The sequence below is a fragment of the Myotis lucifugus genome, unplaced genomic scaffold, assembly GCF_000147115.1.
Source record: "Myotis lucifugus unplaced genomic scaffold, Myoluc2.0 scaffold_474, whole genome shotgun sequence".
Classification (NCBI taxonomy): domain Eukaryota; kingdom Metazoa; phylum Chordata; class Mammalia; order Chiroptera; family Vespertilionidae; genus Myotis; species Myotis lucifugus.
Genome location: NW_005871522.1, coordinates 170,603 through 198,487, shown reverse-complemented (window position 1 = coordinate 198,487; position 27,885 = coordinate 170,603). Strand labels below are relative to the sequence as shown.

The following is a 27,885-nucleotide window of genomic DNA, read 5'->3' as shown; positions in this document are numbered from 1 at the left end:
CCCTCCTCTCCCGGCGCCAGCATCCCATCCTGAGTTGTAGGTGCCATTCCTTCCCGTTTGGGAAAAACAAACTAAGATCAAATAAATTAAACTCAGAGAAGGTTCTGAACTCTTCCCAGAATCACACCACATTAGTGGAGTCAAATTAGAATTTGACTCCCAGGCCCAAAGCCATCCAGGCACATGGTGACAAGGGGGCCGGCTCTGCCATCGCCCCCGTGGGCAAGGAGACAGTCACCCCAGAAGGAGGGGCCCAGCTGCGGGGTGAGATCTTGCCCCATCACCAAAGCCCATACGATCAGGGGCAGCACGTCCTGAGGGCCGGCCGCCCGGTGCTGCTGGGTGACGCTGGGCACAGTCCCAGAGCTGCCGTCACCTCTCACGAGAATGATCAACGCCCCTGCCTGCCTTCAAAATCTGCCCAGCCCATCATCGGGCCCACACACAGTCCTATAAACACGCTGAAGGCTGGGCGCCCGGCACTGGTGAGAAGGGTCAGGCCGGGCCCATAAGACCAGGATGTCACTCAGATGTTGTGAGGCAGGTGAGCACTTACGGTGTCCCTGTCCATTCGCCCTCCTCAGGAGGCACAGGGACACCCATCTGGTTGCCAAGACCACAAAGCCAGTGGGGTCAGCCTGGGCCAGCCCTGCCCTTTCTGGGGCTGAGCGTGTGCCCAGCAGCCCTGACCCTGTGGGCAGGGGGCAGACAAGGAGAAGAGCCAGCTCCACCAGTGGCTCAGTGCCATGCAGCCAGTGAGCACCAGAAGGGAGGCCAGCTGAGTGATGGGAGGTTCACGCTACACGTTGCGTGGCATGGCAGAGGCCTCAGCTAGAGGCGGGATAGTAAGAAGCTAAAGAAATCCCTTGGCGAGTGGAATGAGGGAAACTGAGACGAAATAATTAAACAAGGCCAGATGATTTGAGTAATTTATAGTCAGCTAATGAATCACAAGGTTTTATCTTCCCTAACCAAGGACACCAAGGAGCAAATGGTTTACATACTCCAAACTATTCCAGGACAGACCAGCCTGCGTTCCAGTCCCTCTTCAATAATATTCTTTAAAAAGGAAACTAACCTGACCCCTCTATAGGCACATTTCGATGAATCAGCATATTGCAAGACACACCTACAAAGCTAAGGAATATTCTGTTAAGACTCTCCCGGAGACCTCCCCAGGACTCCTGCTGGCTAAAGAGATAAAAAGCCTCAAGGCAAAGGACCCGCCCACGGGCACTCTCTCTATAGCACGCCCACGCCTTTTCTCTTAGACATGTCTCTCCACCCCCTTTCTCCTAAACTCGCAGGGTCTCCACCAGACTTGCAACCAGGGGAACAGGAGCAGCAGGCAGCACCAGCCGTCCCAGGCTCACCCCCTGATCCTGTCTCCAAGGCCCCCTTTTTCTCTGACTTCCCAATGAGCTAAAGCAGCCCGCCCAGGCTCACGCTGTCACTGTGACCCTCACTTCCCAGTGAGTCCATGCAGCCCAGCGTGGCTCACTTCTTTCCTACAACATTTCTAAAGAGCCAGAGCAGCCCTGCCTAGCCCCTCTCCTGCTGCTTCTTTGCCTTAAGCCTTCCTTGTTTCACTGTCCCGGCCTTAGTAAACGTCCTCTCGGAATCACTTGGACTCCAGCTATGAAACCTTTCCTGCACAAACTCAAGTGCCCACACATTACCGGCCGGCCGAGGCAGATCTGCTCGAGTCAGATTTCATCCAGTAACAAGAGGAAGGCAGGATCTCGGGCCTTCAAGGTGCAGGGTCGGAAGGAGCAGTCATCGCCCCTGAGCACACCTGAGCCCTGGTAGTTTTGGCGACTCCACTCAGGCTCCCTCCTGAGTGGACCAGCAGGTACCTGGGGGAAAGGGGCAGCTACTGAGGACAGAAGGGTGACCCAGAGCAGGACCCATAACAGGGAACCAAAGAAACAGGCAAGAGCAACCCCACAAGGGTGGGGCCCTGGACGCTGGGAGAGATTACATTGTTGAAGTGACATAAGGAAAAAAAGTCTGGGAACTAACATGAGGGTTTGGTGATGGAGAGAGAAACAAGGATCTTTCCCCTCTGACAGCAGCAAGCACGTAGAATGAAGATGGTGGGTTAAGGTGGGAGCCCCATGTGCATCACGGCCAAAACGGGGCAACACCTGGATGCAGCGTGACGAGTGGCAGGGCCTGCGTGAAGACAGACTAACATGACAATGAAAGACATGAGCAAGAGCCGAATGCACGGAAACCCTGCCATGTGCCGCATATAAAGACCTAACACTGTTAAACGTCAGTTCTCCCAAAAGCATTAAATTAATTTGATAACTGTAATCCTAAGGAGATCTTTTTGCACTGAGCACTATGTTATTAGAAAACAAAGAAAGTTCAAAACTTGTGAAGAAATTGTTTTGAACAACAAGAAAAAGCACCTGATTGCAACATGGCCGGACCAGAAGCCGCAGCTAACGCCACAGGAGCAGCCCCGCCCGGGCTGTGCAGGCCACAAGGGCCACGCGCACGGGGACCTCACAGTGGGTGAGGTGGCTCTCTTGTTACATGTGAAAAGAACCCAAAAGTCAGAAGTAAAGTAAATAAAAATATTAGAAAATCATTAGTTTAATCTCAGAGTCAGGGAGAAATTCAAGACAAGTCATAAAGGAACCACTGACAGATGTACTCTAATAAAAAATTTTAATTGTAAAATATTTTAGCACATATCAAATATGCAAAAACTCCCACAGATTGATAAGAAAATAAGGAAAGCCCAATAGAAAAATGGGCAGGTGATGCAAACAGGTAATTCATTAAAAGGAACGACATCAGCCACAAAACTATGTTACCAGGTGCCACCTTCCTGGTGCACAAATCCTCATAGGAAAACCACAGCAACATTGTTCTGACCATAAAATTAGCTAAAATGAACGACATTAGGCCCAGTGCGGCAAGGCTGTGAGGAAGGCAGTGTCACCACTCGAACAGGGCGAGTGTCCGAGGCCGCCCACAGCAGCCCGCTGGGCAGAGCCGCCAAGGCTCCCAGGCGCGTTCATGCTGTGTGAGTCCTTCCCACCGAGGGCTTGAGAGCCACCTGTGCGCATCCCACAATGGGGCTGCACATGGCCTTCGTCCTCCCATCGCTCCACACGGGAGCACAGAGGCCGTGCGTCCCCGCAGCACAGCTCAGCCCAGCAAAACAAAACAAAAATGGGGACAGTTGGCTAAATTTTCATATAGCCGTATGACTTGCAGCTATAAAAATTACAAAGCTAGACCCCAATCTACTAATCTGTTCACAAAGAAGTCACATGGGGAGGTAGTGGGTGTGGTGGCATTCCTGGTTTAACAAAAAGAGGGAGTTCTGTGTGTGTGCTGTGTATGGTGTTTGGTATATGGTGTGTGTGTATGTGTGTGTGTGGTATATGTGTGGTGTGTGTGGTGTGCAGAGTGTTTGGTATAGTGTGTGTGTGTGTGTGTGTGTGTGTGTGTGATATATGTGGTGTGTGTATGGGGTGGTGTGTGTGCATGTATTGTGTAATGTGTAGTGTGTGTGTGTGTGTGTGTGTATACAAATGCTAAAAAACATGTGGTACCTGCTACCTCACTTTCAAATATTGTGATTGAACAAGGGAGAAGCTTTATCTTTTCTTTCTATATTCTGTGTTGTTTGACCTGTCTGTTGTTTTAATTTAAATTTTTACAAAGAAAAAATAGAACAAAAAGTTAGTCCAAGTTGTCACCCGCGCCAGTAAGTCATCCCTGTTTTATGCTGAGGGGCACTTCCAGCAGACACACCCCGGAACGCGTTTCTCTGCGCACGGGCTGGTTGGCGCTTGGGAGTTTCTTGGGTCTCCTGTGAATACTGCTGCTGTGAACTTTGACATACTGGACATATGTTTTTATTGCTGGACTATATGGAACACTTATATTTAACTTTATTTTAAAAAGCTGTCCAGCTGTTTTCCAAAGTTCTGTGCCACTTAGCAGGCCTCCTGGCGAAGACCCACACGCCATGGTGACCCCAAGGCCTCATTCTGTAGGAGTCTGTTTACGTGAAATCCTAGAAAAGGCAACGTTATAGTGCAAGAAAGGACGGTGGTTGCCCGGGACAGATCTGAGGACCGCGGTGTCCTGTGAAAGACACGAGGGAATTTGGGGGCTGGGAGGCGTATAGAAATATTCTCTGTCTTCTTTGTGGTGGCAATTAAATGATGGCATACAATTGCCACCAGTCGTCACACTGTACACCTAAAATGCGCGCGTTCTGTGCATGTAACAGACCTCGCTGAAGCTAGGGGAAATGTATAGTTTACAAGCACAAAACATTTGTAATCAAACAGGAAACAGCCTCCCTCTGACCCATCCACGCCCACGAGAGAGAGCCGCACACCACACCGTGCGGAGTCCGTGGTGTCGGCACCCTGGGCGCCACTCAGCAGTGCGGAGGGCAGGCTCCTGGACGGGGAGCAGCAGAGGGACTGAGCAGGCACGGCCCTGAGGGAGAGGAACGGCAGGGACCAGGGACGGGTGCGTCCTGTCCTCCCGCTGTGAGCCTGTGAGGTAGCTGCTGGCTTGGGAGGGCACAGGGGGCGACCTGGGGCCTGGAGCTGCCCCGCTGGTGGCAGCCTCTCCGTGTGCATGCGTGCGATCCCAGCGAGCTGCGCGCTGGAGACCTGTCACTCCCCAGGGGTGTCAGACCTCAACAAACTCACCTGAAAACACAAAAACAAGAGACAGATAAGCCAGAAAGCCAGCCAGCAGGAGGCAGGTGGCATCTGTATGTCATTACGAGCCACTGAGCCGTTGTGACTTCTGAAGCTGGACAAAAGCGGACGAGCGTGACCTGGGGACAGGAATGTGGTGTGTTTTAGGAGAGACTAGTGGGGGGAGGTTGCTGGGCAAATTCTTAGGGGTCTGAGGTGAGAGTGAGCCCTGCGGTGAGGAGCCCTGGGAAGGACCGAGTTGGGATGGGAGGAAGGCGGGCCCCACCAGGCATTTCCCAGGAGAGCGCACACCATTTGAAGACTGGCGTGTCATTGCCGAGGCAGGAAGACTGAGGCAGGAAGACTGTAAGGGGAGTAAGAGCCGCAGCGAGTGTTCACGGAGTGCTGGCTGAGTTCCTGGCCCTGCTCCATGACTTTGCGGGAGTTCATCTTCTCTAGGGTAGGAATCATTGTGATGCCATTTTAGTGTTCAATCCAGAGGTTCAGGAGCCTGTCGGAGGCCACAGAGCTCGGAGGTGGGGGTGGGGAGTGGGTCTAGTTTGCAGCATACAGTCCTGTGTACTGAGAGAAGGACAAGCTCAGACTGGAACCCAGCATTAGAGCCACAGGGGGACCCCCCCTCCGCCCCCCCAAGGAAGTCATGTGTGAACTCACCTTCAAAGGGACTTTGGGATAAAAAAGCAAAGCACAACGCAAATGCAAGTGGCCGTTCCTGTTAGCTGCAAGGAGACACCATCTCGCTCACGCCCAGGGCTGTTAAAGGACGGCCAATATGTTTTCAAAGGGCGCTGTAGGCGAAGGCTGGGGGGAAACCAGAAACCCCCGCACTGCTTGCCGGGAATGTGAAAAGTGCAGATGCGTGGGAAAACGGCGCAGGGTCCCTCGGAACAAGGAAAGCGAGAACCACCCCTGACCCCGCAACGCCCCAGGTTCTGGAAGAGAGAAAAGTGGAAACAACCCGGTGTCCTAGCCCAGCCCGACGGACAAATGAAATGCGGCTGCCCACGCACAACAGGACAGCCTGAGGGACGGAGGGGCTCCTGGCAGGCCCGGGATGCGCCTGGAGGGATCCGGCTAAATGACACGAGCCAGTCACAAAAGTCCAATATTTCTGATTCCTCTTTCCCGGAACAACGCAATTCACAGGCCCCAGAGCGGCAGGGGGGTGGCCGCAGCCAGGGGGGGGGAGGGGGGGGCGGGTAGCCCGTGTTTAAGGAGACAGAGTTTCAATTGGGAAGATAAACAATTCTGGGGATAGAGGGTGCCGATGGCTGCACGACAAGGTACTACCACTGAACTGTACACTTAAAAATAGCTAAAATGGTAAATGTTATGTATATTTTACCACAATAAAAAAGTAGCAATGAAGTAGAAGCCAAATCATAATTTAAGAAAAATCCATCCATCGCTGCCCGCGCCCCTCACCCACGCTGAGCAGTCAGCCCCGCAGTAGCCTGCACCCCCACACCCACGCTGCGCACTCAGGCCCGCAGCAGCCTGCACCCCCACACCCACGCAGCCTGCGGGTGTCTCCCCACAGCTGAACCACCGGACCACGGCCCGACTCACGCGGCCTTTCATCTCTTCCTTTTTTCTGAGAATAATTAAACCTACAGTAGTCCCTGTCAAGTGAATCATTTTTCGATGCATTATTATGCCTAATGACAGAATCCCTGCCTGAGGCTATAAATAATTGAGCCAGGGCCCTTCCAACCTGGATGACAATACGATTCTCATGGGGCCTCCCCAGCACAACCTGTGCTCTGCAGTTATTACAAGGCTTTGTGGGCGTCCAGCCACATGCCAGGAAGCCCGCCTCGGAGGTAAACAAGCCACAGCTAAGAAATGGAAAGGAACATATTTAGGGCGCATGCGTTCCCGAGGACCCGCTCAGCTCTACCGCATGTGTGCAGGTTCCAGAGGAGTCGGAGCCGCGTGCACTAGGTTCCAGACAGAGGACCCACTCTGCCGCGTGCACTATGTTCCAGAGGCGCCCCTCTGCCGCGTGCACTAATGTTGCCTACAGATGAGAGTCACATTCAGATAACAATGAGAATTTAGCCAAACACAATAATGCTGCCTGCTGGTAAGTGGGCAGATGATTCCCACGCCCTGCGGTCCAGACACTGCAAGCCCTACCCCATCCCCCAAGCGAGGTCTATGCCGACTCATCTCTCGCCAAGTGGGAAGGCCCGTTCACTTCCGGTGAGATTAATAGGTTGCAGGGGAGTGGCCTAGAGATAACATACGCACATAACATTAAATCAATATATGAATCTGATTACTTAATATTACATTTAAGAACAAATGGAGGACTCAAAACTTTGCATAAAGTGTGATGGCAAATATGTGAAAATTTAAGGGAAAACCTCCCATCCCTTTGTTTGTACTTTGTTTTCTAGGCTTTCTCTAGTGGGCACTCCATATGGCTTTCACAGTGACGTGGAAGTCCGTCCTCAGGCGTGTAGATCGGTGCAGAGCAGCGGTGCTAACCCAGGGACATGGGGAAGTCTGCAGACAGTTTTGGCCGTCACATGCCGCCAGGGCCCTCTGGTGGGCAGAGGTTAGGGGGCTGCTGAAGGCCCTAAAATGCACAGAACAGCCCCCCACAACAAAGCGAGACCCAGCCCAAGTGCCCATGACGGCCAGGCTGAGGAGCCCTGAGCGAGAGACCTTTTTTGTCTCCCATCCAGGACCCACCCGCAGTCCCCAGCCACCAGCCCGTGGATGCGCCATTTACACAAGGGAAAGGTGTCTAAGGAAGGTGGGCTCAGTTTAAAATTGCTGAAGTGCCTGCCCACCCCCCGGTACACACTGAGGGAGCACTAGCCTTCAGGCCGCAGGGACAACACCCCACCGCCACTGGCCCCCGGCCGTCCTGCAGATCCTGAGGGGTCCAGGAGCGGCCGAGGACAGAGGCAGCAGGGAGGGTTTGCTGCCACTGCAGACGCCCCTCGTAGGATCTGAAAACCAAACCCCCGGGAGCCACCAGCCTGCCGCCTTCCTGGGGGAGAATGGAGGTGGGACAAGGGGTCTGGCAGTCACCTATGCAAGGCTGGTCCTGCCAGACTCGGGCTGAGGAAGTGATCGCTGAAACAGAAGAGAGCACGAGAGGAGTGAGCAGGGCCTCACCGGAGGGCCCAGGTGCTCCCGGCTCAGGGCACAGGTGAGGCTAGGGCTCACCAGGTGGGGGCGCTGCAGGGACCCTGGGTCCTGAGGGGATGCCGCAGAGAAAGGACCCCAGCAGGCCCCAGGGACCAGCAGGCAACACGGGAAGAAGGGTTCCTTCTCCTGAAACACCAGCGGCCACAGACCGCACTGCCTGGAGGCGGAGGCAGGGCCTGACTCGCTGTTCAGTGATATGCCTCTCTCTTACCTGATATTTTAGGTATTAAAGCGCATTGAAATAAATTACAGGGACTTCCAGAAAGGCTAATTGAATTTACTTCCCAGTGCTTAAAGGCTTTGTTTCAAAGGGGTTATAAGCTGCTAATCTTAAATTTATCCAACGAGTGTTTATTTTTCCAGGTTGTAAGTAGTAAATAAAAATGTGAAGAGAACGGTCATTACACTCAAACATGATACTCACACAGAGGATGCCGAGTCTTCTGAAATGAGTGGCTTCCAGGCTGCTCAGCAGGTGCAGCTGCACCAGTTTCCTTAGAAAAGGCCCTCAGGTGGAAAGAAGCGCAAGTTATTTAATATCACTTCTCCATGTAGAGTTTGTCTGCTTTATTATTAGTTCCAGGCTGTCACTATTAGCAATTTGCTTTTTCTGATGCTTCATTTTTAGTCATTTCCCTGGATTCTTGAAAATTTGATATTTCAACAAACATTGATTGAGCACCTACTGTGTGCTAGGCCACAAGCTCCCTGCAGGACTCAGCCAAGGGCTGCCTGTCACCCTCGGGGGCCTGAGATGCCTCACAGGAAGCTCTCAAGGAAACGCAAACCCACGTTTACCAGACAACTTGGCTCAACACCTCCTGCATCTAGACGCTCTGGGCTTCATTGTCATTGTAATTTGCATCTCTCTGATGATCAGTGACTTGGAGCATGTTTTCATCTGTCTCTTGGCCATCTGTATGTCCACTTTGGAGAAGTGTCTATTTAGGTCCTTTGCCCATTTTTTAATTGGATTGTTTGTCTTCCTTTTGTTAAGTTGTATGAGTTCCTTATATGTTTTGGATATTAACCCTTTATCAGACATATCATTGCCAAATACGTTCTCCCATACAGTGGGCTTCCTTTTCGTTTTTTGATAGGTTTTGTTTATTTTGCTGTACAGAATCTTTTTATTTTGATGTAGTCTCATTTTTTCATTTCTCCTTAGTTTCCTTTGCCCTAGATGAATCTGTAAACATATTGCTACGAGATATGTCTGACATTCTAAGATTTTTATGGTTCCCCAACTTACATTTAAGGCTTTTATCAATTTTGAGTTTATTCTTGTGTATGGCTTGTTGGTGGTCTAGTTTCATTTTTTGCATGTACTTGTCCAATTTTCCCAACACCATTTAAAGGCTTTGTTTCAAAGAGACTCTCTTGACTCCATTGTATGTCCTAGCCTCCTTTGTCAAATATTAATTGAGTGTAATGGCTTGGGTCAATTTCTAGGGTCTTTGTTCTATTTCATTGATCTATATGCCTGTTCTTGTGCCAGTACCAGGCTATTTTGAGTACAGTGGCTTTGTAGTATAAGTGATATCTGGTATTGTGATTCCTCCAACTGTTCTTCTTTCTCAAGATTGCTGTGGCTATTCGGGGTCTTTTGTGGTTCCATATAAATTTTTGAGTATTTGTTCTAGATCTGTGAAATATGCTGTTGGTATTTTAATAGGGATTGCATTGAATCTGTAGATTGCTTTGGGTAGTATGGACATTTTAATGGACATTGGTTAATTCTACCAATCCATGAACACGGTATAGTCTTTCACTTATTTATATCTTCCTCTATCTCATTTTTTCAACATCCTGTAGTTTTCCAAGTACACGTCTTTTACCTCCTTGGTTAAGTTTATTCCTAAGAATCTTAATTTTTTTGTTGCAATAGTAAATGGGATTGTTTTCTTAGTTTCTCTTTCTGAGAATTCATTATTGATGTATAAAAAAGCCATCGATTTCTGGATGTTTATTTTGTATCCTGCTACATTGCCAAATTCATTTATTAAATCTAGTAGGTTTTTGGTGGAGTTTAGGGTTTTCTGTGTACAATATTATGTCATTTGTGAATAATGAGAGTTTTACTTCCTCCTTTCCAATTTGGATGCCTTTCATTTCTTCTCGTCTGATCTCTGTGGCTAGGAGACCAGACAGATCTTAGCTATTGTAGATTGTGCTGCTATGAACACAGGGGTCCACACATTCTTTCTAGTTGGTGTTTCAGATTTCTTAGGATATATTCCTAGAAGTGAAATCACTGGGTCAAATGGCAGTTTCACATTTCATTTTTTGAGGAAACTCCATACTGTTTTCCATACTGAATAAGAGTGGTGAAAGCAGGCATGCCTGTCTTGTTCCTGTTCTTAGGGCAAATGGTTTTAATTTTTGTCCATTGATGATGACGTTCACTATAGGTTTGTCATATATGACCTTTACCATGTTGAGATATGCTCTCTATATTCCCACTTTGCTGAGGCTTTTCATTAAAAAAAAAAAACGGGTGTTGGATGATGTCCAATGCTTTTTCTGTATCTATTGATATGAACATGTGATTTTTTTGTCTTTTAATTTGTTTATATGATATACCACGTATACTGATTTGCAAATATTGTACCAGCCTTGCATCCCTAGAATAAATCCCACTTGGTTGTGGTGTATTATCTTTTTAATATGTTGCTGGATCCGATATATTAACATTTTGTTGAGGATTTTAGCATCTATGGTCATCAGGGATATTGGCCTGTAATTCTCTTTCTTTGTAGTTTCTTTATCCCGGGAGCCAATTCCAGCATGTTTAGCAGGGCTGAATCATCTGGAGTGGCAAATGGTATTCCCCAAACCTGAATAGGATACATTAAATTGATATCTTGCTGCCAGATAGCTCAGGGCATCTTAATCTACAGGTTATTGCCTCCTACTGGCCAAACACCTGAACAGCCATAGGCTAATTCTTCCATTCTGACAATGCCTCTGTATATGAAACCCTGACCCTTTGAAATATATATCTCCACCTCGCCTCAGGACAATTTGTGTTAATAAAAAGCATGGGGTCCTGAGATGAGGAGATCTTAGTTCCTTTTAGCTAAGCTCCTCTGACCCCCAAATGCCTTTCAAAATTATACTTCGTCTCTGGACTCTTTAAGTTATACACAGCCCCTTTTCCAGATTGCTGAACCCTTCTAGATGCCGGAACAAAAACCCTGGCATCTTTATCTGGTTTTGGAATTAGGATAATGTTGGCCTTATAAAAAGAGCTTGGAAGTGTTCCTTCCTCTTGGATGTTTTGGAATAGTTTGCGTGATATAGGTGTTAGTTCTTCCTTGAATGTTTGGTAAAACTCACCTGTGAAGCCATCTGTACCAGGAATTTTGTTTGATGGGACTTTTGATTACTGCTTCTATTTCATCAGTTGTTATTGGCCTATTCAGGTTTTTGGGTTCTTCCTGATTCAGTTTTGGGAGATTGTATTTTTCTAGGAATTTGTCCATTTTATACACATTGTTCAGCTTGTTGGTATATAGTTGTTCGTGGTATTTTCTTAAAATCCTTTGTATTTCTGTGGTGTCAGTGGTTACTTCTCCCCTTTTGTTTCTGATTTTTTTAAATTTGGATCCTCTCTCTTTGTTTCTTGATGAGTCTGGCTAACGGTTCATCAATCTTGTTTATCTTTTCAAAGAACCAGCTCTTGATTTCATTGATTTTTTTGTATTTATTTATTTATAGTCTCTATGCCATTTATTTCTGCTGTAATCTTTATTATTTCCTCTCTTCTACTTACTCTGGGCCTTTCTGGTTGTTCTTTTTCTAATCCCTTAAGTTGTAGGTTTAAATAGTTTATTAATTTTTTTTTTTTTGAGATAGGCCTGTAGTGCTATCAACTTCCCTCTCAGGACTGCTTTTGCTGTGTCCAAGAGATTTGGGGTTGTTGTGTGTTCATTTTCATTTGTTTCCAGGAAGTTTTTTATTTCTTTCTTGATCTCATTGATAACATGCAATTTAGCCTCCATGGGTTTGAATGCTTTGGGGTGTTTTTACTGTAGTTGATTTCTAATTTCATTCCACTGTGCTATGAGATGCTTGATATGATTGCAATCTTCTTGTCCTTGTAGAGACTTGTTTTGTGTCCTAACATATGGTATATCTTTGAGAATGACCCATATGGACTTGAGAAGAATGTATATTCTGCAGCTTTGGGGTGAAATGTTCTATATATGTCCACTAAATCCATCTGATTCAGTGTGTCATTTAGAGTCACTGTTTCCTTGTTGATTTTTTGTCTGGAAGAACTATCCAGTGAAGTCAGTGGGGTGTTAAAGTCCCCTACTATTACTGTATTGTTGTTAATCTCTCCCTTACAGTTCTCTATAATTTTTTATATATTTAGGTGCTTCTATATTGGGTGCATATATGTTTATCAGAATTATCTCCTCTTGTTGGATCGATCCCTTTAATATTATGTAAAGAGTTTTGTTGTCTCTTGTGATGGCCTTCATTTTGAAGTCTATTTTGTCAGATATAAGTATTGCCACCCCAGCTTTTTTTCATTTACATTTACATGGAAAATTTTTTCCCAACCCTTCTCTCTCATTCTGTGTGATTCTTTTGTTCTGAGATGAGACTCTTGTAGACAGCATATAATTGGGTCATGTTTTTGTATCCATTCAGCTACCCTATGTCTTTTGATTAGAGCATTTAATCTATTTACATTTAAGGTTATTATTGATAGGTAGTTATTTGTCATTTTAATTCTGTATGCCTATATTTCACTCTCTACTTCTCATTACAGCAGTCCCTTTAGCATTTCTTGCAGTGCTGGTTTGGTGGTGATAAACTCCTTTAGCCTTTTTTGTCTGGAGAGCTCTTTATTTCACCATCTATTTAGAATGACAGCCTTCCTGGATATAGTAATCTTGGTTTCAGATCCTTGTTTTTCATTACCTTAAATACTTCATGCCATTCCCTTCTGGCCTGTAAAGTTTCTGATAAGAAATCGGCTGACAGCCTTATGGGAGCTTCTTTGTAGGCAAGAAATTGCTTTCCTCTTGCTGTCTTTAAGATTCTCTTTGTCTTTAATTTTTGGCATTTTAATTATGATGTGTCTGGGCATGGGCCTGTTTGAGTTTTTCTTGCTTAGGACTCTCTGTGTCTCCTGGACTTGTGTGACTTTTTCCTTAACCAGGTTAGGGGAGTTTTCTGCTATTATTTCTTCAAACACATTCTCTATCCCTTTGCTCACTTTCTGCTCCTTCTGTCACACCTATTATGTGAGTATTGTTACATTTCATGTTGTCCCCCAGTTCCCTTAAGCTGTCCTACTGCTTTTAAATTGTTTTTTCTTTTTGGTTCTGTGATTGAGTGAATTTTTTTTGAGTGATTATTTTCTACCCTGTCTTCTAATTCACTGATCCGATCCTTGGCATCCCCTAATCTGCTGTGTATTCCTTCCACTGTGTTCTTTATTAGTGCTAAGACATTCTTCATAATTACTATATCTTTTCTCATGCTGTTGAACATCTTTGCCATCATTATTCTGAACTCTATCTAATAAATTTCTTACCTCTATTTCTGGAGAATTATCTTATTTTTTCATTTGGGGTTGTTTTTTTGTCTCCCCATTTTAGCTGCCGGTTGGGTTGTGACTATGTGCTAGGTAGATCTGCTATACCTCCCAGTCTCTAGTGCAGGACAGTGTCAAATGCTGTTTCTGAGTAATTAGGTCAGGCAAAGACTCAAATTCTCCAGAGACCTGCCTCTGCCTGTGGACTGATTATATTCAGTGGTGAGTAGTCTCGGGCTTTTGCCCACAGGTGGAGGATGAGGTTTTCCAACAGGGTGGGGCATTTGATTATGCCTAGAAGCTAATTGTTATTCTCAGTCTCTTAAAGGGCCTCCGAAACTCCACAGAATGGGACAAGGCATTTATCAATAGAGTGGGGCAACTGCTCCCCACGCCCCCCCCCCCAAGGCAAAAACTGCCTAGGTAGCAAAGGTCTTCCTGAGAAAGATGTCCTCCGCAGTATGAGAGAATGATTCAGCACAGGAAACTGGGGTGTCTGCCTTCTTAGTTCTAACCACACAGCCCCCAACCATGGCTTCTGCTCACACAGCTCTAGTCCATTCTGCCCTCCCTCCACTGGAGCCCAAGGTGAGTGGCTGCACACAAAATTTTGTGTTGGCCCTTTAAGATGGTGCCTGCATTTCCTGCCACCTCTCCCTGGTAGACAGCAACCCTTCTGCTTTTCACGACCTGAAGTTATGTGGGCACCTTTCTCAGTTCTGGTGCTCTCAGCTAGGGGGCCCAGTTGGGGTTTGGACTCCAAAGTTTTCAGTAGCAAACCCCCACAACTGAGCTATCTCTCCAGAACTTCAGCTGCTGTTTTTGAGAGCTTGGCCAGCCCTTTCACTCCACACTTCCTGCCAGTCTCTATGCAGTCTCCACCTTTCTGTTCTTGGTTATCATGGTTCTCTCCAGCTAGTATTCAATTGATTTTCAGGATGGTTTTGGGGTGTGTGTGTTGTTTTTTTTTGTATTTTAGTTGTAATTCCAGTTTGGTCTTGGAGGTGTGTCAGTATAGAATCCCCATTTTTAATATCCTCCCATTATATTTATATATATGTTTTAAAGCCACTTTGGTAGTTCTATCTTTCAAGAAATTTCATCTTAGTTATACATTTCATCTAAGTTATCCAATGTATTGGCATAAAATTTTTCAAAATATTCTTCTATTATCCTTTCAGTATCTGTAGTATATGTACTAATGTCCCCTCCTTCATTCTTGTAATTGGTAATTTGAATTTTCTCTCTGTTTTATTGATTAGTCTAACTTGCAGTTTATCAATTTTAGTGATCTTTTTATAAAAAAACACCTTTGGGTTTCAAAGATTTTCTCTATTCTCCTTCTGATTCCAATTTCATTGATATCCAATGCTCCTGAAATGGCCTAAAGGATAATAAAACTTAGGGGAAAACATAGATAGCAATGATTTTGAGTCAAGAAATGATTCACACCCTAGCTGGTTTGGCTCAGTGAATAGAGCATCGGCCTGTGGACTAAAGGGTCCCAGGTTCAATTCCAGCCAAGGACACATGCCTTGGTTGTGGGCTCAATCCCACCCAGTAGGGGGCATGCAGGGGGCAGCCAATCAATGATTCTCTCTCATCAATGATGTTTCTATTTCTCTATCCCTCTCCCTTTCTCTCTGAAATCAATAAAAATATTTTTTTTAAAAATGACTCACTATTTTCAGATTCTCAATTAGAATAAATTTTTAAGAACATCTTTTTCATATTGCTTATATTTCCCTTTTAACAGAAATACAAATGTTAAAATGATATAAATCTGTCTGCAGAGTTCCAAAATAGCTTTATCAATATGTAAAAACTGATTCTGCCTTGGCCATTGTGGCTCAGTCGTTAGAGCATCAACCTGCTCACCAAAAGGCCTTGGGTTCAATTCTTGGTCAAGGGCACATACCTGAGTCACAGGTTCACCAAGGGCCAGGGGGAGGCAACAAATCCATGTGTCTCTCTCACATTGATGTCTCTCTCTCTCTCTCTCTCTCTCTCTGCCCCTCCCTCCCTTCCATGCTCTCTAAAAATCAATGGAATAAATATCCTCAGGTGAGAATTAACAACAAAAAAACTGATTCTAAGTGATATTAAAGTATTGTGTCATATTTTAATAGGCAGTTCATTTTTTACTGTTTATAAAATAACTAGAGGCCTGGTACATGAAATTCATGAACTCATGGGGGGTCCCTCAGCCTGGCCTGCACCCTCTTGCAGTATGGGAGCCCTCAGGGGATGTCCAACTAACAGCTAAGCTGTCAGTTGGACATCCTTAGCGCTGCCACGGAGGTGGGAGAGGCTCCCGCCACCACTGCTGTGCTCGCCAGCCATGAGTCTGGCTTCTGGCTGAGCAGTGCTCCCCCTATGGGAGCACACAGCTCCTGCGTTGAGCATTTGCCCCCTGGTGGTCAGTGCGGTGTATCATAACGACCAGTCGTTCTGCCATTTGGTCAATTTGCATATTAGCCTTTTATTATATAGGATGAAATATTTTTACAGTAGATGGTATTTTAAAGTAGATAAAATTCAGCCTGTGTCTTTAAAAGTCTAATACAATGTATAATGTGGTAAAAGCTTGCAGAGAAATTCAGACAAAGTAGTCTTATACTTCAGGGCAAAAGCAAATATTTCTGTGGCTGAATATTTGGCCTTGAGTTGTGGACAGTGGGACAGGAGAATGGGGAGTGTGTAGGCGCGGGTAGGGTCCCTAGGCCTAGCCTGCGATCAGGGCCATCTTCCGCCTGCTCGCCAGTCCCCAGTCCCGCCCCACCACCACCCACCCCGGTTTCCCATGGTTCCCCATTCGCCATCCAGCAATTGGAGCCTGCAGGCTGGGAGGAGGGACTGATCGGTCATTCTGATCATTACACCGTTATGGTTGCTGGCCTCTTATTACATAGGATATTGGAAAGGTATCTGAGGCAGATCAAGCAGATCATTGAATAATAATTTTTTCATTGTAGTCTGCTGGTAATGGACAAATAATGAAGCTGAATGGAGAGTAATATGTTTCAGATACATTCACTGATTAGCAGGAGTAAAAGGAGAGAGAGACTGAAAGGAAGGAGGGAAGTTACATGGAAGGTTTCCAAAAGAAAAGCAACAGGCACTGGAAACTGAACAAGGGAGAAAAATGAGGTAAGACTGACTTCACGGTGTCGTGTTTGGGAGATGCGTGCATTGTAGTAATGACAAACACACAAGGCAATGTGAGCTGGACCTGACTATGGTACTGGAGGTGAGACTGGTGGGCGGGAAATGGAACAGAGAGCTGAGTAAGGTCGCTTAGGATTTGGCAACTGACTGAGCATCTGCAAGGAGACACAGGTCCAGTCGACTGCTGTGAACACAGGGCTGAATTTACGCAAAGATGCAAAGGCACAGATACAGATTTGTGACTTACGTACTTGGAAGTTTACTTAAAGCAAGAGATTACGAACACTTTAAAAGTCTAAGACAATGTATAATGTGGTAAAAGCCTTCAGAGCAATTCCAACACTGTGGTCTTATGGTTCCCAATCTCTAGTGCAGGATATAATAAAAATAGAAATAACAGTGTCAGCTACTATGTCTTGAGCCCTCCCATGTGGTAGACAGCACCTTAAAGTGCTTTTCCAATATTAACTCAATGACTTCTCAGCCCTATGAAGGAGGGAAAGAGGTGCCACTATAATTCCCATTTTAAAGATGGGGAAACTGAAACACAGAGAACTGAAGTCACTTATACAAGGTCACACAGCTGGAAAGTTGTTCGGCCTAGCAGAAGCCCTGACTATCTGAACACTAGGCTGCCCTCTACAAGGACAGAGAGATCCTTAGGAAATGATGTATCTGGGGGAGGGGGAGAACAGGAGACAGAAAAGGAGCAATCAGAGAGGTACATTCTTACACAAATGTGCTTCTGGCAGGAGGATTACAAATGCACGCCATGCCAGATGGTCCTGAAGGAAAGTAGGGAGCGAGTGCCACGTGTTCGTCTTATGGATTCTATTTAAACCATTTAAAGCCACTAAGTCATCCACACTCTCCATTTTTAAATTTTTTGGATGAGTAGGATCACTTGAAGAAATTAATGGGCTACTTTTCAAAGTTGATTCACAGATGTAGCTGCAAATGGTTCAGACATTTAAAGTACAACTTCTGGAACACTGCTTCTGAGAGTGGCACATGGACAGGCAGCATCAGTGGCCCTTGAAACTTGTTAGAAATGCAAATTCTCATCCTCACCCCAGACCCACTGATTCAGAACCTCTGGGCTGGGCCAGCCACCTGTGACCAGCTCTCCGGGTGATGCTGATGTATGCCCAAGTAGAAGAGCCACAGCTCTAGAACATGAGATGGTCTGTGTGCATATTAAATCTTTGGGGACCCTGTCCCAGGTCAGAGCACTGAAGGAACACAGCCCGTGCCCCTCCTGCCCAGCCTGATGGGCTCTTAGCGGAATGCATGCTGGGTGGAGCTCAGGTGAGGTGAGAAGTCCTTTCTTCTGCTGTGATATGAAAGAGAGGCGACAAAGGCCTTCTGCTCCTGCTGCCATCATGCACAGGTACTAGCAGAGTCTTTGCCCAACTCCCTGTGGCAGAGTCTGCCGGGAGAAAGTCATGGCAATTAGCGTGTTTCCCGTCCCCTCAGCCTTCAGAGGGAGATCTCTTAACCAACCAGACAGTTCCACCAGGAGATAGAGCCAGCTTCATAGGCTGCCAAAGAAGCAAGTAAACAACCAAATAAACAAGCCAGTCTTGAGGGTTTGCATGTAAGACTCTACAAAGTCCTCACTCTGCTACAACTTAGACACTGTGTCCAACCCCTTCCCCTGCATTTCAATGCCATCTGAACTCATCCCACCCCCTCGCCCTTTTCTTGCCACTCATCCTACCAGATCCCAGCTCACCTGTGCGGCCAACTGGCTGCCCAAGCCCTTGCCAGGCCCCGGGCCTGCTGTCCAGCCATGCATACCTACTGACCCTGACAATCCTGCCGAGGGGACTGTCACTAGAATGATCTCCTCACCTGATTCCCAGGAACAGGCCTCATAGTTGGAAGTTGGCATGCCTCGGGCATTAAATGCCTCACCGGTAGAGACAGCCATGTACCTTGCACCTGGTCTCTGTAACCAGCTGGTCAGAAAATTAGGATGATGAGCCACCCTGACATAATGTTAACCAATGCTTGAGACGAAAGGAAAAACAAAGAAGTAGACCGATGTCTGCATTTACCAGGGAGGAGAGCAAGGAGAATCGGACTGCTTTATCCCAATATTTGAGGCGAGAAAAGGAAGGCAGATCTGTTCCAGGCCTCAGGGCAAAAAAGATGGCACCTCATCGTTCCCTCTGCACAGGGCTCAAGGCCAACATCCCACTGTGGTCAGGAAGGGTACCGGGGGATTGAGGGGGTTCCCGCCCCTGTGTATGTGGGGGCTTTCTGAAGGACGCAGCCCTTCCTCGGGCAGCAGGGCAGCGCTGTTTGAGCTCGCAGACTCTCCATGCAGCCGGTTCTCAGCCCTGCCACTTCCTGGCCACGAGGTCTCAGTTTGCATAAGCATTTCAATCCTCAGTTTCCTCTTCTCCAAAATGCACACAGCCTGCCCCCCAGGCTCCTAGGAGAGACCCCACACACTCGCATCACTGTCTCAAGTTATTATGCAATTACCAACAGCTGATCATTTTCAACTACAAAAGTGACAAGCTCATATGGTTCACCTCAACATCCTCCTTTTGTGTATGTTCGTATTCATTTTCTCTCTCCCTCCCACAACAGGAGGCAAGCTGTTGTTTAGTATCTTGTCCTAAGATCTAAACAGTGACTAGACATGGTATGCAATCAATAAATATGTGAATGAATAAATGGATGAATGACATGTTTAATGAATGCCTAGAACATAGTAAGTGTTAAATATGAATATTATTATATTAGCAATTGGCAAAGCAGGAGCATAGAATCCTGGACAATATTGGCTCAAGTGAAAATTAATGCCACATTACCAAATATTTTATCCTCTTCAGTAACTTCAGTTTGTTGCATCAAACCAATCTTTCTTTTTTTATTTGGTGCTAATTTATTTTATTTTATTCTTCAATTACAGATTACCTTTAATATTATTTTGTATTAGTTTCAAGTGGTTAGATAATCATATGCCAGCGGTTCTCAACGTGTGGGTCGCGACCCCTTTGGGGGTTGAACGACCCTTTCACAGGGGTCGCCTAAGACCATCGGAAAACACATATATAATTACATATTTTTTTGTGATTAATCACTACGCTTTAATTATGTTCAATTTGTAACAATGAAATTGGGGGTCACCACAACATGAGAAACTGTATTAAAGGGTCACAGCATTAGGAAGGTTAAGAACCACTGTCATATGCTTTACGGAGTATTCCTCCTGATATTTCCAGTACCCACTAGCACCATACCTAGTCATTACAGTATTATTGACTATACTTCCTAGGCTGTATTTTATATCCCCATAACTATTTTGTAATTACTAATCTGTACTCACTTCCTTCACCATTTTCACCCAGTCACCCAATTGCTCCTCTAGCAACCATCAGTCTGTTCTCCATATCTATGAGTCTGTTTTGGTTTTGTTTGTTCATTTATATTGTTCTTCAGACTTCACGTATAAGTCAAATCATGTGGTATTTGTCTTTCTCTGATTTATTTCACTTAGCATAATACCCTTTGGTCCATCCATGCTGCTGCAAATGGGAAGATTTTGTACTCTTTTGTGGCCAAGTAATATTCCATTATATACACGTAACCAAACCAATTTTCTTTTCAGCTAGAAAAAAAACACCCAGGATCAAATTGATTGATATTGTAATAATGTCGGTCAGTGATTACCATTATCCTGTACAAATATTTGGAAAAAGTAAACTGCACAATTAAATTCATGATAACAACCCTATGCAGATTTGCTGAACACCTACTGTGTGCCAGGTGCTGCCCCAGCACTTGGCAGGTCTCATTCCCAAAACTCTCAACAGGCTTCAAGTGGGAGCTCCATCTCTCTTCGGTGGGTGAGGACCCCACCCCAGGGAGGGCAGAAGTGGGTTGGATGTGTGGTAAGAGGAGGTGCTGGGCTGGCACCCCGGGACCCCTTCACTAGCCTGTTCTGTTAGGAGCCCCACCCTGTCTACATTAGCTCTGCTATGAGGGGTCGGGAGTCTGCTACCCAAAGTCTGGACTAGGACAGCTGTGCGGGGGCCTCAACTGAAAACTCCCCGGCAGCTAGACTGGCCCAGGTGCCCAGGGCTTGGTGCTGCGTCCCTTCAGCCATCTGTCATCTCTACTCTGAGCTGCATGGGTGGTGCCTGTAAAAGTGGCCGTGCTGCCTCCAGGGCCTGAGTCTGGCCTCCACGTCTGTGAAGCAGGCTTCTCCAGCATCCTCAGCCTGCTCAGGGCACCCCGAAGTGTGGGGCTCGGCCATTGAATTTAACTTAGTGGGAGGTGGTCCAGGGGCAGACGTGCCAGCATCCCACCCTCCGCAGGAGAACTCTGCGGCACATCCTACAAGGACTGAGCCCTGCAGGGGTGGGAGACCTGCTGGGGAGCCCCTGCCCTGCTCCCTGTCCCGCCCTGTGCTACGATGCAGTGTGAGCACCAGTGAGGCCCTGGGGAAGCAGACTGCACGCCCCAAACCCCCACCGCTGGGGCCAGACCTCGAGTGGTGCAGCCTGTGCCTGTGTCCCTCGCCATGTCGGGCTCGGCTGCCACCCTCAGCGCGCATCAGAAATACTGCGGAGCCGGAGAGGCAGAGCCCGCGTGGGGACAACTGAGGGTTTGTCAGGAGTGTCTGCCCAGACGCCCCTGGTAGCCCAAGTGAAGGTCACTGCCTCAGTCTTACGTTTCCTTCCGTCTACCATGCGACTGGGGGAGGCATCTGCCCTGGGCTTAAGTGCTCCTCCTCCCAGGAAGTCCTCCCAGGCTCACCTGCCCCAGGTTCCTGTGGTACCTTTCACCAGCACTGAACTGACTCCGGGCCTCTCTCCAGGGTCGTGGCCCCCTGGGTACCTGTAACACATGCACCCCTCTGTCTAGCACATTCTGGCAAGTAAACACCGATGGAGGAGTTACGGAACTATTCTGGTTGGTGTTGAAACCCAAGTAACAATGTAGAAATGAAGCTGAAGGGCCGAGCCTGCTTTATCCAAAGCTCGGATGCTGTGCAGGTAGGCAAGCTGGTGTTTCAAAAGGAATTCTAACCCGAGGAAACACAGCCCCCTCCCCGCCAGGCCTCCCCTCTGGCTGCAAGGCTGCAGAGGCTCAGACTGCGACTGCGCCCAGAACAGGTGAATTGAGAAGGAGCCGGCGGCCTACACTCACGGGCTAGCCAGCCCGCCCTGCCCGGAGGCGGCTGCGGGGCGGGCGCTCACTACTTCCGAGTTCTGATCAGCAGCCTCAGGGAAGGGTTTTACAGAATTGCTCTTTCTCTGGCAGCTGAACTCAAGTCGGCATAGAAGTGTTTGTCTGTAGTGAGCAAGGAATTCTGGGACGTCATGTGGAGCCGTGGAAAGAGGGAGCCGCCACATCCCACCCCCGAAGGGATGGTTTTCGAAGGTGGGCGCTTCCGCCGCCCTCTTCTGGGCTTGCAAAGTGCGGAAGCCACAGACCCAGAGCCCGCCCGAGTCACGTTCTCCAAGAAGAAACAATGCGCCCACATCTGAACAGAAGATGCCCCTCACCCCCCTCCCCCCGCCGCGTTCCGTCATCCCACCAGGCAGGTGGTGCTCCCGGGCCCTCGGGCTCTCCCCAGCCAGGGCCTTACCTGCCCTCCTCGCCGTCCTCCGCCTCCGCCTCCGCTCTGCTCCGCGGCCCGGGCTGCCCTGAGGGTGGGAGCCTCTATGAACAACACAGACATCGTTAGCGCGGCCTTTCCCACGCACACCGTGCGCGCTGCTGCAGCCCCCGCGACCTGGTGATGACGCGGCATGTGACGGGCATGCTGGGCGGATGGTGAAACGGGCTGGGGGCCAGCGGGGGCGGGGAGTGGGCACAGGCGGTCCAGCCGGGCACTCTGTCCCGGGAGGCCTCCCTGCGCGAGGGAAACGCGGGCTGAGGGATGCTCGCGGGGAGGGTGTCCCGGGCGCCATGGAGCTGGAGAGGGTGCAGTTTTACCTGGACCTTTTCCAGAGCATGTATGGATGTTGGAGGCCAGAAGAGACTGGAGCAGCGCAGCCAAGCTTCCAGGTCGCTGGGAGAGGAGAGCGCGGGCTGCGGCGGCTGGCGGCCTCCTTAGGGCTGAAAGGGTCGTCTGTGCGCAGGAAGCTGGAGGCCACCCCGCGGGCCTGGCGGGTCTGGCGCAGCCTCTGCTCCTTTTCCCTCACGTCCCCGAGGCTGTGCTTGTAGCTGTCCACTGCCCGGCAGTGTCAGACCAACACCACGCGGTGACACATCCACCTTCTAACCGTCCCCTGGGAGCAACACCAGCTAGAACTCAGCGGTGGGTGACTGCGCTCAGCCCGCTCCCTCTGCTGGTGGCCGGTCCTGTGCCTGGCACCCTCCGCCCTGTGCTGAGTCCTGAGAGGCGTGGACGGCCACTCTGAACCTCAACACACAGGCGACACCTGAAACTACTGCCAGAGGCCCCGTCAATACGCTGAAGAAGGAGAAAAGGGAAGTACGTTCCAAAAGAAAGATGTTTACCTTTTACAGGTTTTGATTTTAGTTTTCAAACTAAAGGGATTTTATGCATGTTCCTGGAGAATTTTCCGAACACCGGGCTCCTGCAGCGGAATCCTGGGACTGGTAGGTCAAGTGCCCTGCTGGGGAGTGGACCACCCCCCGGGCAGTGCTGGTGAAGGCCAGGCCCAGCCAGGGTCTTCGGGGCCCCTTGAAACTATGACAACTTTTAAAATAAGAAAAACAAAAGTACCTAAACTACAGTCAACTGTTCACTCTCTACAATTTGGGAAAGTGGGTTTATGTTGGGCCCCAGGCAGCTAGCCGAGCTCACCCTGACAGTGTAGCAAAGACACACACCGCTAATCCACATTCTGCACAACCCTGGTGGAAAGCGGGAGTGGCCAGCATCTGGCTCGCCAAGCGGTGCAGGGGGTCAGCGGGAGTCCTGCAGAACCAGAAACACATGCCAGCGGTTTGCATTCACTGTTGGAGAAAGACCACCTCGCTGAGTGCTCTGGACTTAACTGTGTATCTACCTATAGCCTCCGTGTCCTAAAAATGGCTTAGGATGACTTCCAATAATAGGTAAAATGTAACAAATAAAATTAAGATGAGCAGATGAGGAAATCGAAGGAAAGGACAAAGAAGGTAAGCTGTGCAGGTGGCCAAGGGCATGTTGGGGGCTTTGTATCACTGCACAGGGCGGCCAGCGGGTCAGATAGCATGGTCTCCCCCGAGTCCTCTTCCTGGAAATACCGTTCAACCCATCCCCCAATTGGAGTTGAGAGTAGTCACATGGCAGGACTTCTCACAAAGATTTGTGGTGTGATCATCTGATGGTCAGGCTCAGGCCAGAACAGGCCAGACACTGGAGCAGTGGTTTTCCAATGCTGTTGGCCATATAGCATCATGGTGAAATCCATGGCCTAATTCAGATGAAAGCAGAGGTGTCTGACTGTTCCCCCACTGGGGAGCTGTTTCCTCTCTCCTTGGGGCCACCACCCTCAGCAACACCAACCTAAGACCCTCCCTCCCCTTCTCTCAGGGACTGCACAGTAAGGTGTGAAATCCAGGCAGGAGAATGGCGGTTTCTAAGGGGTTTTCACAGTCTATGAAGTGGTGCTGGTGGTGAGGAGAGAGGAGAGCAGTTTCCATCAGCCAGAGGAGCAAGTCTGAGAAGCACTAGAATAGCCAAGATTCACGGATCTTGGCAGTGAGATTGATGATAGCTTGCAATAGAGCAATGTCATTGCAACTCTACAGGGTGTGGAGAAGTACTCTATACCACATTCCAAAGCCATACTGGACAGGGGACCCATTAGTGGGTAAGGCCATACTGGGTTTCACAACCAAGGGCATGTTGGGAAGCTATCTTCTTTATCAGAAGCTATTTCTTCTTCAGGAGTGCATCTCTGTCCCCTAGGCAGACTTTCACAAATACATCTCTCAGCTCCTCTCTGTACCCCACCAACAGGCTGACCCAGAAAAGCAGCAGCTGCTGAGGCTGCCATCTATACGACCTCAGTTGCTCACAAGCACTTCCTTCTTTGAACACTGGGGTCTTGCACCCACTGTGCTGAATACAAGCTCAGGCAATGAGACAGAGCAAACACTTGAACAGGCTGCCTCTTTGCCAGGCCCTGTCCTGTGTGCATCAGATGTAGAAACTGTCCTGTTTCTTACAACAGTTATTGAGGTAGAAACTGGTAGAGCTGGACTCCACATACAGGCTGACTCCACAGAGCAGGTACCATTAGTGTGAACAAATTATCAAGTTCCTTTACCCAAAGTGTTAAGGTGCAAGGCATTTAATAGCCACAGCCAAGACTAAGCATACAACAATGGCAGCTCCAGGGTAGTTTTTAAAGTTATCTACTCGTGAGAGATCAGTAATCCATGAGTGATGCTGTTGCAAGCATTACAGTCAAACTGAACTCAGACAGAGCATAAAACTAGACTGAACTGACAAAAGGATACTTGGTTAAGCTGTCAGAACCTTCAAAAGACACATATCCAAAACTTGAAATAATGGAACAGATGAGGAGAGATTGGTTATTTGTTTATAAAAGTATTTTTTTATGAAAGGTATGGTTAAAAATTTTGGAAACAGGTTTTCCTAGAATCTATATAATATAACTTAATTAAAATGGTATATTTCCCTACAACCTTTCAAGAATGCCTTTATTATATAGGGTAAACCACAGTGATAGAGTTTAATCCTAGGCATGTTAACACTCCGTTGCCACAGAGGCCTTAAAAGCTCCACCATATACCACATTTAGAAAATATTGCTGGGTATTCTTCTCCTGGATGCAAAGGCTTCTTTCTGACATTGATTTGTCATATTGCTTCCTATGAATGGTATCCAGCTATTAACTAAGGTCTTTTGATAAAAATGAGGTAAGAGCCCTGGCCAGTTTTGCTAAGTGGTTAGAGGGTCGGCTTGTGGCCCAAAGGGTCTCATATTTGATTCCCAGTCAAGCACACATCCCTCCATTATAGGCTCAATCCCCGCCCCCAGTTGGGGTGCAAGCCGGAAGCAACCAATTGATGTGTCTCTCTCACATCAATGTTTCTCTCTCTCCCGCGCCCCCTCCCCCACTTCCCTCCCTTCCACTCGCTATAAAACAGTCAATGGAAAAAATATCCTTGGGTTACAAGTAAAAAAAATAAATAAATACTTTTCACAAAGTCTAAGAAACACAAAGCAATTCTGGTACAACCAGAATTCAACACCAACTTTCATGTGTCCAAGAATGGCACTCTACTCAGCCCATTACACCGCTGCATCTTTGTTAAAGTCTAAACAAAATGGGACTGTAGGTCTGTTCCATGGCTTTCTTCTATAATGCTATTTTCACTTCTACCCATTTGGGTTCTACCTCAAACAGTGCTAAGACCCTCATCCAGGAGAGCACTGGGATTGTTCACCTGATTCCTACCCACCACCCCTCCCAAGGAGCAGGCTGTGGCTGTGCCCTCACAGGCCCCTCAACCATTTGCATATGCATCTTTTCCCCAAAAACTGGAAGGCACAGTAAAGCAGGACAGCCCACATTGGCCACCACACTGCACATACGCAGTCAGCAGTAAATGCTCAATGAATGTATCAGGAGAATTGAAATGACATGAGTCATCTCAGAAGTTCTAGTATCTATAAAGGGAATTAGTTGAAAATTCTCTTTTAAAACAACTGCCACCACACAGGAGAAGGTGAACAGTGTCATGGGTTCCAGTATTACCCTAGGCATGTGGCCAAGTGCTCTGCCCACAGATGCTGCACAGAATATGCCTTGTCGTGGGCAGGATGATTGACTAAGTAAACATTCAAACTTTTCTTTTAAATGTTGTCACTTCAAAATACCACTCTTTGGTCTTGGCAATTTTCATAAACTATTTTCTACAAATATGTGGAGATGGATTCTTTCCTCCATGTAAATTATGAACGTTGGTGTGTTCCCACTATGTACATGAGTCCTGAGTAGCTTTAGAGAAAAGACAAATATTTTGAACATGAATTTCCTCATTGAGGAAGAAGAGATATCTTGTGGTGCTTAAAACACAGAATTGAGGTGTCCACATTTAGCAGCTAATTACTACAAATAATTTCTTTCTGAATCTCAATCTTTAGACTTTGTTAAACCAAAGATATACACACAGTGATTTAAATGGAATAAATATGAGGCATTTTCTGAGATCACAATTTAGATGAAATAATTTCACACCTGCCAAAGCAATCCAAACAGCTTTTTAACAGCCTCATTCCTAGCTTTCCGCTTTTCCTGTTTGAGATGACTTGAATTGGCATTTTTCTAAATGTATAAACTGTATTAGGCTACAGATTTTATCAAAACAGAACTGGCTCTCAGGAAGTTTACAATCTAGTTGATGATGGAGAATATATAAACCTGTCCAAAGTCACTGACACCTTGAAAAAACTGCTCTTTAAATTACTACTTCCATTAATATTACTATTTCCAATTCCATGCATTTTATTTTCTGTGTATACTATTGGAAATTCTCTCCTGACATCTTGATTTTCTTTTTAAAAAGAACACAGTTCAACAAATAAAATATCAATCTGGTATTAGAGTCTCATTTATTAAAGAAACAAACATAGACACTCCATTTGTCTGCAGCTTAATTATAAAAAGCGCTTGGAAGTGGGGCGTGTCTTTCAGGGTGCCAGGTTAAGAGACACATGCCACAAACATGGATCAGCATGTAGAAGTCTTGAAACACGGGGGTTCTGACTCCTCCCTGTCACCAGCACTCAAGGGGCAACATTTCCCTTTGGACATTTCTGGGCTGCTACCCTCTGAAAACATTCCTTTCCTAAGTAAAATCACAGGGGTCCGTTTTCAAAAGGGCTTACCTGGTAATTTGTGTTCTTGTACTGAAGTCAAGAGACCTCATTGAGCGTAGAACTTCAATGCACCCCAAGTACTGCAAGGGGAAAAAATGTAAATCATGAGCCCTGGGAGCTGAGATGAAGAGACACCCCAAATAACATCAAGGGCATCTCTGGAAGCCATACACATTTTTTAATCACATTTAACTTTATATTCGTGGTGATACTTTATCCTGTTTCTATAATTGTAACAACTCATAAGAAACTATGCTGAGTGCTTAGATTGGTACTACACTCAACTTTTCTGAAACCTGTAATATTTTCACTTTACTAGTATTTGGAAATACATTTTTAAACTCTTGTTCAGGTACAACTTATATGCCATAAAATGCAGAAATCTTAAACAGATAATTCACTGATTTTTTAAACATATATCTGTCTTGTAATCACCACCCAGATGCCAACATCTCAAT

General features: G+C 47.0%; 1 protein-coding gene across 1 annotated transcript in view; it reads right to left on the bottom strand.

Annotated features, from left to right (window-relative positions):
* Nucleotides 1–27,885, bottom strand: part of SHC3 (SHC adaptor protein 3) — a 139,492-nt gene that overhangs the window by 73,708 nt on the left and 37,899 nt on the right. The window contains 1 exon segment of the mRNA XM_023744573.1: nt 27,437–27,507. Coding sequence (XP_023600341.1) covers nt 27,437–27,507 — 71 coding nt within the window.